The sequence below is a fragment of the Parambassis ranga genome, chromosome 24, assembly GCF_900634625.1.
Source record: "Parambassis ranga chromosome 24, fParRan2.1, whole genome shotgun sequence".
NCBI classification, from domain to species: domain Eukaryota; kingdom Metazoa; phylum Chordata; class Actinopteri; family Ambassidae; genus Parambassis; species Parambassis ranga.
Genome location: NC_041043.1, coordinates 13,679,867 through 13,694,186, shown reverse-complemented (window position 1 = coordinate 13,694,186; position 14,320 = coordinate 13,679,867). Strand labels below are relative to the sequence as shown.

The window sequence follows — 14,320 nt, the reverse complement described above, 5'->3', positions numbered from 1 at the left end:
ATTAATGATCTGCATGTCCACACACAGTTAAAGGGCACGCCCTCAGCTGTGTGTTTTATACAGTGTACATACTGTCGATGCTGCACACACTCTGTTGGACGAGCGCCAGGTTCTTGGATGTTGACGTGGCAGCATCAGTTCACTGGAACACTGGCTGACAGCCTGCATGGATTCACACCTGCAACACACAGGATCATGAACTTCATTAATGATATATAATAAAATCATGTAATAAGTACTTGTTAGTTCAGAATTTGTTTAACATCAATATGTGCCAGTTTCTCCTGATGGATGGCGTCATTACATGTTTGCTGTGTGGATGATCAGAAGAGTGAATGAGGACGGCCTACATGCAAATTTTAGGTGCACATCTACACTAGGTGTTACAGTATGGGTGCTCAGAGGAGCCAAAAAGTGCCAAGATATCAGTACTTATTGCTCAGCTTTGACATATTGTAAATTTGACTTACTATATTTATCATATATTACTATATTATGTGATATTTTTAATATTACAAATCTCATTTTTTCATAATTGATATTTCATCATAGCAAGTTCACTTTTTGGACCTCAGTATTTCTAAAATCCTGCCTACAGACATGCATGCAGGACCTCAACTCTATGACCACATCGACCAACATTACACATCAAACCAAGGAGACCACAGTGCAGACCGCAAGCTAGTGCTCAGAGGTGAAGAATCTTATAACTGTAATCAGTGTAAAAAGCAACACAGCACATAAGACTAGAGATCATGTGATTTTTACCATTCAAAGCACCATGCAGGCAAATTTTAACCTTAATTTATAAAATTATCTTTTTTAAATAACTGATTGAACTTGCAGTTTATTTCAATATATGTTTGTGCAGGTATTTTATTTTTTAACAAAGGTGCATGACCACACATGCAGATAAGACACACCGTGTGTTTTCAGGACACTCCACATAAAAGTTATATTATAAGTGATAACTTTCTGTAGGTCCTGACGATGCTATATTCATTACAAACAAAAAGTAAACTCACCAACATCTTCATTGATGACGGAGAATCGAGCCTACAGATGTTCACAGAGAGCAGGAAAAGGAAATACTGTAAATCTTTATTTATCATGCTGCAACATTTGTACAGATAAGCTTTCTCCAGCTGCTGTCAGCCTCCATCTGCTGGACCTGTTAACGTCCTCATTCACTGTTGTCATATTCATAAGTACATCCAACTTACTGCTTTCCATTAAGAGGCTGCAAAACCAAACAAAGAAGGTTAACCACCATAATGTTAAAGGACAACGGTGCCATCACCACAAAGTGTCTCGGGGTATCCAACATGATGGTGCCATGCCAAGTATCAACTTTTCCCCCCCCCCCCAGGTAGAGTTTAGCTGGGATCTAAATTTGCTGTCATACATGTTTAAGCATTGTCCAGAAACATGGCGGCTCTAGGTGTAAACATAACTACAGTGGTCAAAATTAGGTCATTAACTTAAGAAATAAAAAGCAACATTAAATAGCTACTGAGAAACATTACTAATATATCTACTTTTACTCAAAGTAACAGGATAAAAAAATATTTACATATTCTTCAGTCAGCACAGCATGAAAAAAAAAGCTACCTAGTTTACGTATTGTATTGCTACGTGTGTGTGTGTGTGATGATCTATAGCTGCACAAGCGTAAAAAATACTTTTTGGAGTTGCACAGGTTACGAATGCTAACACGGTCGGCTAACAGCTCTGCAGTTTGTCACAGTATAAACTTCATTCAAATATTCACCTGACCTTGCAAATTAAAGCTTAGAAGGAAAAAAAAAGTGGGAAAAACCAGATTTGTAATAGTAAATAACATATGCTTCCCATGAGAACGACTCATATGTGGGTGGTTGTCTCTAGTTATTCATGGATACTAACATTACTGTTGAAAAGTCATGTAGAGCAGTGACATTGCACTCATAAATTACACTCCTCCCACAGGGCACCAAGGAGGGAGAGCCGGACAGTGAGTGAACCTGAGGTAGCAAAGCCAAATTAAATTAAATACACTTTGGAATTAATATCGCATGAGTGCATTTTTCTTAAAAACCTCTAAAAAAAATCAATTTACACTCTCAATTCAAAACTAGATATCTATATAAAATTATACACAACAGAATTATTAAGACAAAGCTTTTCTAATTCATCTTCCTAAAGAAAAGTTCCGGGTCCTGAGAAATAACGTGTGTCCTTGTTCCACTGTACAGCTCATCAAAAAAAAAAAAAAAAAAAAAAAAAAGTAGCATTATTTCATCCCATCCTTCACAATATACACAAGCAGTAGCATTAGCATAGGAAGGCATACTTACAAAAGTATTCATAATGATCAAGCTGATATTGTAACATTTTGAATATGGGCGCAAAGAGTAAAATGTACCGTGTGTGTGTTTGTGTGGTGCTTGTGTGTATGGTTTCTTCTTTACGTATAAAAACAAATGTGTATGTACAAAAATATACATCCTAACAAGACATTCCTAGCAGAGGCATCGTTTAGCCCCCCCTCTTCTTTTTTTTTTGTAAACCTTCAAAATATTTTCTTTTCAAAAAGGCAATTCTCCAAACTGTCCATAACATCAATGTCTTTTTTTTTTTTCATTAGAAAATTTATGTCCTGCTGCTCATTCAGTCCAGATTTTCTTTTCTTTTTTTTTTTTTTAAATCTTGTGTTAAAAGTCAGATCAGTCAATCCATTCATATTTTGTTGGAGGCCTTCAAACAAAAAAACCACAAAGGCCTCAGCTCCGGAGTGTCCAGTGGCCGGTTTCCTCAGTAGACGCGTGGAATGATCCGGTAGGGGACAGTTCGGCAATACTTGTCCCACGCCGAGCCGTACTTCCTCCTGCAGTCGCTCATGTCGCGCGAGTCTCGGTGCACGAGCAGGATGATGAAGTAGATCATGTAGTACCATGGCAGGAGGTGGTTGAAGCCTGAAGAGAAGAAGGGTAAAGGGTAGAAGAGCAACATTTAAAGCTTCATTTGGTCAAAGCACCGTCATGTTGTTCTCTGTTCAAACAACATGTCACCTCTGCTTGCGTGTCATTTCCACCACTTATATAATTTGACCACCATGCACACAAACACTTGTCAGGAAGACGGAGTACATTAATCTGACGTGTGCTGAGGTTGTTAGGTCATTAACGGTCACCTGAAGGCAGCAGCTTAGTTGTGCCGTCTCTGTCTTTTGAGTTGTACGATAAACATGCTCACATCACATCCATCAAATGTGCGAACACTCATCTCTGCATGACTCCACAGGAAGTATTTTAGGAAAGCAACACGATTCCTGCACATCATTAGCTAATAGTGGGAGCATGCACCCAGAGCGATCATGTTATAGTATTGGTGACATTTAGATTTGAAAGCATTTATTGTATTGTCTTTAACGCATGCAGGATGTCACACTTGATTGCGCTCTTCTTCTGTCTCTACTTATAGAACTCCAACTCACCGCATGGTAGGGACCAGGCCAGAGCCATGATGAGGTCTCCCAGGTAGTTAGGGTGGCGGACCACACCCCACCAGCCAGAGACCAGCAGACTTTTTCCTGTAGCTGTGGGGATAGTTTTCAAATCTAGAGAGGACAGGAGAACAGAGTAGCAGAGCTGAGAAGGAGATGACAATTGCTCTGATACACAAACCTCTTAAAGTCTGTTATTTAATAACAAAGCAAAACGTACAGATTATAAATTCAGTAACTGTAATGGTACATCTCTATGACAACAATAATGGTGAAACTGATATAATCAACCCTAAGTTTGGAAGAGAACTTACGGGACAGTTTAGGGTCTGATGGGTTTCTCCTGAACGCATTCTTCTCAGAGTTGGATTTCCTGAAGATGTAGAAGCCAGCGACTGAAATACACACAGACCAAAAAGGAGACGGTCAGCACACCAGCTTTAGAAATGACAGGAAATACAGTGTCCACCTCGCTCCACCAAGCACCCAGTCTGAATTCAGACTGACGCTGTTCTCCTACTCACGTTTGAGTATGACGATGGCTGCGACTGCTGGGAGACTCAGGGGGTTGGGGTGACCGACTAGGTAGTACGCCTGCAGGGTGTACGTAAATGGAACCCACACCAGATCCCCAAAGGCCAACATGAAGCCAAAACCATCATGCATCAAATCCATGGTCGTCAGGATAGCCTCCTTGGAGAAACACAGTCAGACATCAGTGATTTTGGTCTGAACAACACACAAACACAACATCCATCTTGTAAGTCAATGTTATCTAGCTCTGCTGAAGGTACCTCGTTCCAGAGGCCGTCCACCACATAGAGTAGCTGGAATAAATTGACAAGGATCATGGCATATGATGGAGCATCCAGACCCTGGTTCTTCATCTCAGCCAGGGCCATGGCAAAGTTGATCAAACACTGGAAAGACACATAAGATCCATCTGTCATTATCAGTTTTGAATAAAAATAAATACCCAACCAAACTAGCATGTTGCTATGAAATTAACCATTAAAGGTCTGCACTAACATAAGCCACAATCAAAGGGCATTGATTCAATTCATAAGACATCACTGAGACAACCTCCAAATGTGACCACCAGAGGGTGCAATGTGAGCAGAGAAGTTACAGGCCCTCAAAATACATAATCCACATCTCAATGTAAACCTGGTTTTCTTGTAACAACAAGAATAATGATAACAATAATGACAAATATGTCAAAATATTTTTCCCATGACTACTCACCCAGCCGATCAGTCCAGGTCTCATCTCACAGAAGAATTTCAGATCAAAGCTTTTGATGCGGGGATTAAGCTCACGTCCTTTAAAAAAGTCATAGACCAGATTTCCTGGAGAATCAGACACAGAGTGAAGAAGTCAGGGGCTGCTGTGCCAATAAACAACTGTGAACAAAGTGCTACTACATTCTTCACACCATTAACTCCCGATTGATCCCCTTACCAGAGTTTCCTCCCAGTGCTAGCTGATCCGAGGGAGCATAGCGAGAGCGGGTGTAAAGGTAGATGCTGAGCAGGACGGAAATGAGGAGGGTGGCTGTGGCCAGCTGCAGGAAGCGGCTGTGGATGTAGGTGAGGTCAACACCCTGGTAAACCGCTGCTGCCACCGCTGCAGCACTCGCCACGATGGCAAAGAGACCTGGAGGGACATAAAAAGGAGTCGGATGAAATAGAATTGGCACCGTACGTCTGATTACGAGTGATTGCTTCATGCCTCACCATTGGTTCTGTACTTCAGCCTCTCCCCAGACCTCAGTGGCATGCCTTCACTAAGCTAGAGAGAAAAACAGAAGAAGGGATGAAGAGCAGACCACAAAAAGCCTTTTTGGACTGACAAACATTTTGCAAGAACGGTATTATTTTTGCATGATTTCTCTTTTCAGTGAGCAGACGGTGATCTCAGTGTAACACACCAAGAGGCACAGAAGGCCCAGGAGGGAAAGAACAAGAGCCTCCTTCTTCCTGTGAAGCACCTCATTAAATGTTACTCCTGACCATTAATCCAATTTCTCTTTTGCAAGAGGCAAATACAGAGAAAGAGTCATGTGCCAGCTCACGTGGACTTTTATCAGCCAGTGCATACAAGGAGCTAAATCCAGTATTTGTCTACTATGTTGACCAATACTGGTGGTAAACATCATCAAAATAAGAGCACTGACTTCTTCTGTTATACATTTTCCTCTGTGTGTCTCCTCGCTCACCTTTCCAACAGGTAAGACGTGTAGCAAAGCCTGGAATAAGATCCAAAGAATGACAAAGCCAAGAGCCTGAGCATCCCAGAAGGCTTCAAGAGGGGGCAGTTGAGGAGGGAAGTTGGCCAGGCTGGGGTCCTCCAGGTTGACTTGCAGTATCACAAAGAGAACCCAGGCTGGCAGGAAGAGCAGCCAGAAGTATGCTCCTGTGGGCAGGAAAAGATTGCAGTCAGTTTGATCAGGTTTAGTTTACTGCAGCCTTTCTGCACATCTATCTCAACACAAATATGGACAAAGTGACACAGAATTACAGGATTTATGGCCCTAAGCATTCAAGAGTATCATAGCTGAGCCACAGAAGAAACAGTGCATTTGATGTGAGGCTGAGTAATTATGAACATGTTAATTTTTGTTTCATTGTCAACGAGGAAAAACATAAAGCACAGCCTCAAATCAAAGAAAAGGAAAATACAATTCCGTGCAATTTAATTTTAGTTTAGTTTTTTTGTTCAAAACTGGATTCCCATGGACTCGACTTAAATGACAACTTATGACTATGCAACAAGCTACACAAAGACCTACCGATCTTGCCTCCAAAGTCCAGAGAGGTGGAAGCAGGAGCTGCAGCCACCGTTGCCTCCTTGTCTTCCGGCTGTTCGGGTTGGCTCTCAGCAGGTTTGGCATCTCCATCATCCTTCCTGCGGCGTAGATTGTAACGGTTCTTCACTGGCTCTGCTTCTACCTTAGCCTCGGACTTCTGAAAAACATTCAGGTTCATGTATAATTACAAATTATAACAACATATAACAATATTTGGAGCGCGGCACTTTCTAAATGTACAGAGCTTGGCGACTTGTCTTCATGTCTTCAACCTGGCTTTATTTCCTGTGTTCACTCAAAACACATTCCACAAAGCTATTACTGAGCTCTTTGTTTTCCTTTATAAAGCTTCTTGCGGAGGGTATCACAACCATATAGGCTAACAATATTTACAAGTTGCTTAACTCAGCTCCTTTAAGCAGCACAGATGTGTACCAATCCACACAGATTTGCTGGGTCTTGTGCTGTCAGAAACATTTTAACTCAGGGAGTGCAGACAGGCAGCACATGCTGGTACACCATGTGACTGGCTAACGTAAGTACAATCTTGTGAGGGGAGCCTCTCTCAGTTGGAAAACACACATGGCCCCCCAACGTGCATACATCATGACATTCCATAAGCTTTGACTTACCTCAAAGCACATTCACCTTAGAAAGTAAATCACCTAGAATAGAGGCTTTGTTCCCATTTTTTTTTAACTTTAAAATAAGGATTTGCTGACACATTTTGGTTTAAATGTTTTTACACAATGTTTCTTGTGTGTATAAATTTGATTTATGTTCAAATGTCCTCCAACAGAAGCTGGAAAATGAGCTGTCAACTATCCATTTGTCATTGGCCATTTCTAAACTGGGAAAATTAAGCTCACTCAGGGATGAACATTTTTTTTTTTTTTTTTTTAAATTACAAGACAAAACTCACCTCATTTACTTTGCTAGCTGTGTTATTCTCCTCTTTCTTTTCATGCTTATTGTTGCTATTGTTCTCGGCTGCCTTTGTGTCCTGCAGCCCATCAAACAATGGAGGGAGATTGATGGAGATGAGAAAGAGACAAAAAGGGGGAAAAAAGCAACGTGAGGAATACACAGAGGGAACGTGACGATGTTATGGTTGAAAATCCAGAATGACAGAGGAACAAAAACTCACATGTCCTCACAATCACAAGGTATGATGCACGAAATTAACTAACTGGATCTTGTAATGTAAAATGTAAAAAACAACATTTTTAGGAACCTGAATAATGAATCTAAATACAAGATTCTACAAGATTGAATATTTATATAATAAAAATCACCATCAGTAGCCTGCATGGACACTCTTTAACGATACCCTTTCTCTCTCTGGGGAGGGAAATTAAAATCCAGCTGTAGCACCTACCTCTTGGGTAAGCCGGACTTCCAGTGTATCCTTCAGTTTTATGTCCCGGCGAGTGGATGGTGCGCTTTCTGTGATTGCCGCAGCTGCTACCGCTGCTGCTGTACGAGAGGATGAGCGACGTGTGGTCCTTGCAGGGGAGCGTGACCGGCTTCGGCGGCGGCCTGGTGAGCGGGAACGAGAGCGGGACCGGGAGCGTGTCTGGAAACCAGAAGCAGTCTACAGAGAAATAGTGATCCGACATTAGAAGAGATCTGAAATATTCATAACTTTACAAAGTGAATTTATATCAGTGTATAAAACAGTCAGATGAGCTTGAGCTCTAGAGAGATCTCTGCACGTCTCTTTCAGAGCTGCACAATCAGAAGGTAAAATGATAACACAACCCACTCAAAGTATGCCAAAAGCTAGGCAAGAACGATTTCATTTGAATTTTGTATCCGACTACTGTGTACATGAAGGTATATCTCTGATCTTTTGGGGTTTTGTGAGTTACAGCCACACAGTAAACCAGAATTAATGACAAGATGAACAACAGAAAACAATGGAGGACAATCTGTTCATCAGCCTAAACTATGTGCATAACATATTCACAACACAAGTCACCATTTAATAGTTACAGCATAAAGGAGAAAGGGTCTGGACGGAGAATCATTCTCCTAACATTAGAAGTAACGTGCACTTCATACACGCACTTGATTAAAACAATTTATAGACCTAAAAGAATGAGCAACCCCAAGGGCCTCATATTCAACTCCACAACAGACTGCAGTGAAATTTAGCAAGCCAATCATCTACAGTCTTCATTAAACACCACTTTTCTTTTAGAAAAATACATTGGTGACTTTATATTAATGACTTATTCTACATATTTACCCTAACACTAAAAAATGATGTTTGATACTGTCCATGAAACAGTTAATAGAAACAGTGGGTGACAGATGTAAGAATTTGTGTCTACCTTGATGTCTTGCTCCCTGAGCTCCAGCTCTGTACCATCCTTGTAGATGACGGTGTAGAGGTGGCTTCTGGTATCAAAACGCAGCACCTTAACCTCATAGTACAGGCTGCTGCCAGGCCACCGGCCCATCACCGTATCCCCTGTCTGGTACTTCGTCGCAGGCATCGTCACTGACCTAAAAGTGGAACATAAGAGATTAAGACTGAGAGCATAAGAATGTAGAGGAGCAAGAAAAAAGGTTGAAAGAGAAAATGAAAGATTAAAGAGAACATACAGAGGACAAAGACATATGTGTAGAAGCTGAAAGGAAACATAATACAGAGGAAACACTATATGCTGAGACTACAAAGTTTAGATTTTGTGATAATAAAAGAGTAAAATGTAATTTTAATAAATTATGAAGTAACACTGACAACCAACAATTGTTTACAATAAAACTGCCAAATGAGTGCAGCCACAAATTGTCATTTCAGTAAAGACTTGTAATCTGAAACAATGACAGGCATTGTCATTCTGCCCTTTCTATCTCCAAACAGTTCTCTAATGCACAGCATGAGCTCAAACTTTTACCAGCCAGTCTGCCTGAATGACAACTACAGTGGCATCTTAAAATGTCAATGGTTTTGTTGTGACTCAGACTGCTTTGGCAGTTACATGGTCACATGTTTTGTCACTACATACACTGTTGCTAAGATCATTAAGTAAAGTGAGACCACTTTAAATATTGAACTTACTTACTGTTATCTTAACAAAAGCCTTTTCAAATAAAACTGCATCACACTGTGCAAACAAGCCATTTGCAAAACACACAATAATAACAATACAACTGATCACGTGATTATGTTTAGTAGAAGTGATTTAAAAAGGCAACGAGTTGAAGATTAGAGCAACCGTGTACAGAAGATCTCCCATTAAACTGTAAGATGCTGAAGCTGAAAAAGGTATGATAGAAAACCTCAAATACTACCACAACACGCCTGTAGATAAATAGGTTTTTTCTGGTCACTCCCCCAGGCATGTACTCTTCAAAATAATGAACCCAAGGATAACATAACACACTAAATCCACAGTCCAGTCCAAAATCCCCCAGGGGAATCCCTAAGCTACACAGGGGAAAAAATAACAGTCAACTAAAGCTGAAGTTAAGATTTATTTATTTTATGCTGATGTGTGAAACTCCCCCTAACGAGCTGTGGTCACCTATTAAAAAGTGAAATGTTACATTCTTTAGCTGTACCTGGACCAAATCTCAGATAACGCAACATTGTCCTATGAAGACATAACCAGAAAGCAATGGATTACTTGCACATATAAATTGCGAAAATCGATAACATTTATGTGTACAATGAATATACATACAACATGTTACAATTTGTATTGTGAAATGTTTAGAGAGGACAGACCACCACACGTTAGAACGGCAAAACCCTACAGTAGCGTGCACTGCTGCACACAATGAGGTGGGCCAGGCCAGGTCAGCATTATGGAACATTAGTAACCAGTGAGGCTCAGTGTCTAGAAAACCACCACACTACTGCAGAACTGCTGACAGGTCTGTCCCTGCTAGGTTTACCCAAAGCTGTCTGCCTGAAAGAGTTGCTCCATTCAAGTCACAGCCGACCAGGCAAGGCATTTTACACCAACCACTGTACACTGATAGGAAACCAAAACGCTGTGTTTGTTTGTGTGCTTGTTTCTAGGAAGTTCGTCAACTATAGCAACCACTGTGATGATTTAATGTTTAGGTGTGTTTTAAACAGAGGTGACCGGTTTTTACTACCGGACAACCACTAAGTTTAATTAAATAAACAAAACCAGAACTTGAAATGTTTTAAGTATTTAGGACCTGCCATGCACACACAGATCATCCAAAAACATAATACACACACTAACCCACATTTTCTACATCTTTGATCAGCTCTTTTAAACATTAGGCTACTACTAAGAAGTAGTAAAGTAGACACATTCAAGACGACAAACTTTGCTTTCATCCAAATAAGTTTCAGTCTGTGCTGATGACAGTTTTAGCTACATACCATAATGACAGCTTCCTGTCAGCAGACGTGCTAATTAAAATTCCAGTGGTTAACACGGAGCCATGCTTCAGGTTGTTCAGGTTGTATCCGCATCGTATAATATAATCAAAGTACCACTTATTATTTAACTTGACTGTAACAGCAGATTAATGATTGCACTCAGGCTCCATCAATCTCCTGTAAGTACTAATAATCACAAAACCCACTCCTCTGATTACCAACAAAGGCCTCACCCACCAGAAGAACAATACAGACAGAGAGCTGGCAGAGAGTAATCAACTGGTAACTGATCAAACATAAAAAAAAAAAAATCCACGACAGTTCAATGAAAAACCTTTCAATAGGACACACTCAGTGTACCTCTCCTGGCTTGCTTGCTGAGTTCCATATGGAATGTGGATGTCAGTGCTAAATCGTGACTGATGCGAGTTTCCCATCAGATCTCAGGCTGAGCTAATGAAAGGATACAGCTGTAACGTGGGTGGAGTTTTCAAATAAAAAAGTCAGGCAGAGAGAGAAGCCCCCCAACTCCACCAACTCCACCCCCTTTGTACTAAAACCTGCTGCTGAGCCCCACCTGGTATGCAGCAGCCCCCCTTTGAAGTGTAACATGTGAAACAACTTTCAAACTCCCACCAAGGAGTTACTGACTTAACATAGCAATGCTGTATTACTTTCTTACAATTCTCAGAAATCTGTCCGATCTCATTTGGCCTACCCACAGAAACAACTACCCTCACAACTCACTGTATATCCCGCCACCAAATGTCACTAACTTACTACAGCGTAGAGTCTTATTTACACGTTTATATCGTTTTTTAACTCATACATATAAAGCAAATACACACTACGTCACAATTTAGCAATTTAGTAAACACAGCTCCCAATCTCTTGTTTCAATGTGTTAATATATAGGATTTAACACAACTACTAGCTAACAATTGCAAAGATTACAACTTTTAAGATTTCTTAAAACGTTAAATTACCTTATCGGGTTAATAAGTTATATTTTTTTTGTGAAACTATGTTTTTTTTCTACCGGACATGTGATTTATAAATAAGCTGTAAATAAATAATGTAACGTGCAGGAACTGTGTCTTTAACAAAATTACGGCTTATGCTAACTTTGTTAGCTTCAACACAGACTCAACGCATCTACAAGCGACAAAAAAGGGAAAGGAGGGAAAACGTCATGCATTCAAATGCTTGTTGACGAAGAAACACAGAAGCACATCCGCCAAAAAAAAACACACAATTCACACACACACAACACTTACGAATACGTTCACAAAACGTAAACAAAGTGCCTCTACAGACGCACAATGCTTCAAACAATCTGGTACGTACGTAACCGGGAATTGCCTTATGTTAATATAAGTCTCTGAAGGACTTGTCTGTCGCTAAGCAGACACCGTCTAATTTCTGTACACACTACGGTTGCGTATCGTTAATCTGGATGTCGGCGAACAGCCCGTCCCGCACGAGTTTACAAATCGTTAAAATACTTCCGACTAAAACTATTGAAACATTCAAATGGAATGTTGTGATAATAACAGAGGGCGCTGCAAGCACGTAAACAACTTTTAACTTGTGATTGTATTTTCACTTCGACCAGTAAAAGCAAGTTACCCTTCCAGGAATTAGTCGGAGCCTGCGTCACACGTTATACAGCCAGCTTGAGTTAGCTTCGGCTAAAGCCCAGTTTCCCCAACAAAGAGAACCGCACTGCCGTTTGATATTTTTACCGCAAACTACACACCTGCAGACTTTAGAGGCACTTACCTCAATGTTGCGAAAATAATCCTAGTGGTCGATAAAGATAAAATACATCCACAACTACGCGGAATTATTAAATGAAGCTTTTATATTTTTAAAAAACGAACTTCGCTAACGTTTGACGTAGAGCTCGTTCTCCCTCCCTCTCCGGGCAAAACCCACCAGTGACTAGGAAGGCGCGAAGGCTTCTGATTGGTTAGAGCAGCGTTCATTTCAAACGGTTCTCTCATCTAATTGGCTGTCGGTGGATTTTAACTGAGCTGGGATTGGCTCTGAGGGGGTGGTCACGACTACTTTGTTTACTGGTGTCAAATTACCGTCAGACAAAATGGTAGAAAAATGTATCCTGCATTAATTTTACAATAACAACAACAACAATAAAACTAATAATAATAATAATCACAATGATTATAATAATAATAATAATGATGATAATAACAATAATAATAATAATAACAATAATAATAATAATACATTTAAAATCCAGCCAAGTTATTGAAAGATTAACTTTCTTTACAACATAATAAATCATATGGTTTGGATGTTTATGATGCATATTTTTTTTCTGTGCTTTAACAACAACAACCGTATATTAAAAAAGAAAGTCTGTATCAGTAGCACATGGGAGATCTGACACATGCTTCACACCTGCAACTCACACTCATGAACACAATATGAGGAAGAGGACTGATTTGAAAATTCAAACTTCCCAATCAAATGACAGCATTGGTGTTTCCTCCGCTTCTTTGTCTGCTTCTCTTTGCAGCTCAGGGTGTTTTCCTGTCTCAGTGCAGCTTTTCTGTGGCTGCAAGTCAAAAAAATAACCCTCACATGAACTGCAGATGCACTGCCAGAGCTGTCAACGCTCCGCCCACAGCAGGCCTCACTCCGTGTGCTGTAAGGTGATGCTGCATAGAAACATTTTACAGCCAATAACACGAAGCAAGCTTCTTCCTTTCCTGTAAACCAGAAGTCAGGGTCCCCACAGGCTTTTACAGACTTTTTAAGGACATGCACCAATACACGGACTGAACAAGTAAAAAAAAATTCCCATTTGCACAATAAAATGTGGCAGAACTGCCAAAATATGCAGTTAGCATGGCTTTAATTGAACTGTTTAGAAACAAGGTGGCAATGCATGCACAAATCCAAAAATGGTGGCATCACATGCAGTCATAAAATAATGTCTAATTCATTTTAGTCCATTATTTTTGTACTTTTGTTTGAGGATTTGTTAAATATGGTGATTTTTTTTTATGCATACAAAAACCCAAAAATCACAACTTGGTTACTGTAGAAAACTATCTCACAATCTCATTGTGATAAACACAATGAGGAACTATATTTTTTGCCAACTGACACCCAGCCACCATAGTTGCTCAACAATCCAAGTGCATAATTAGCACCGCAGGCTAAAGAAAAATCATGATTTTTTTTTTAATTTAAAATACACATTATTTAATTACATACTAATCCTGTGATAAGACTGGAGACCAGTCCAGGCTCCAGCCCACCCGTGACCCTGTAGTACAAGCCAAAGCAGGTCAAAAAAAAAAAGGATGGATAAATACACACTCGCTGCTTGTCTTTACAAGTAAAACACACAAAGTGATTTTCCACCTTTCCTTCCTCCTTTCTCCACAGCCCGCCCTTTTATTCTCTTATCAGATATCACCAGCAACAGCACATTTTCTTGGCATACACAAATTAAAAGCATCCATATGGTGGACAGCTGTGCTGGAAACTTCTGCAAAGAAAACAAAAAAGATGTGCGGCTTCCAAATACAAAGAGGAGGGATCAGACAATATTCCTGAAACAACTAGCTGTCATTAGTTCTTGATCTTGCTCCCCGACTGGAGCAGCACAACATGATGTGTT

General features: G+C 40.2%; 1 protein-coding gene across 4 annotated transcripts; it reads right to left on the bottom strand.

The window, feature by feature from the left end:
• Positions 1 to 2,518: 2,518 nt before the first annotated feature.
• Positions 2,519 to 12,604, bottom strand: lbr (lamin B receptor). Of its 4 annotated transcripts, none has more exons than XM_028397651.1 (14): positions 12,448 to 12,604; positions 8,630 to 8,804; positions 7,672 to 7,887; positions 7,216 to 7,296; positions 6,276 to 6,450; positions 5,703 to 5,899; positions 5,221 to 5,275; positions 4,946 to 5,140; positions 4,730 to 4,833; positions 4,279 to 4,404; positions 4,009 to 4,177; positions 3,799 to 3,879; positions 3,476 to 3,598; positions 2,519 to 2,954 (listed from the first exon to the last, which is right to left on the bottom strand). In XM_028397651.1, the coding sequence occupies exons 2-14, from the start codon at positions 8,792 to 8,794 to the stop codon at positions 2,794 to 2,796; spliced, it is 1,848 nt and encodes a 615-aa protein (XP_028253452.1). In that variant the 5' UTR covers positions 8,795 to 8,804; positions 12,448 to 12,604; the 3' UTR covers positions 2,519 to 2,793. The 4 variants fall into 4 exon arrangements, with proteins under 4 accessions (XP_028253452.1, XP_028253451.1, XP_028253450.1 ...); XM_028397650.1 differs by lacking the exon at positions 12,448 to 12,604 and adding an exon at positions 11,026 to 11,120 and having other exon boundaries at positions 6,276 to 6,447; XM_028397649.1 differs by lacking the exon at positions 12,448 to 12,604 and adding an exon at positions 11,026 to 11,118.
• Between the last annotated feature and the right edge of the window lie 1,716 nt (positions 12,605 to 14,320).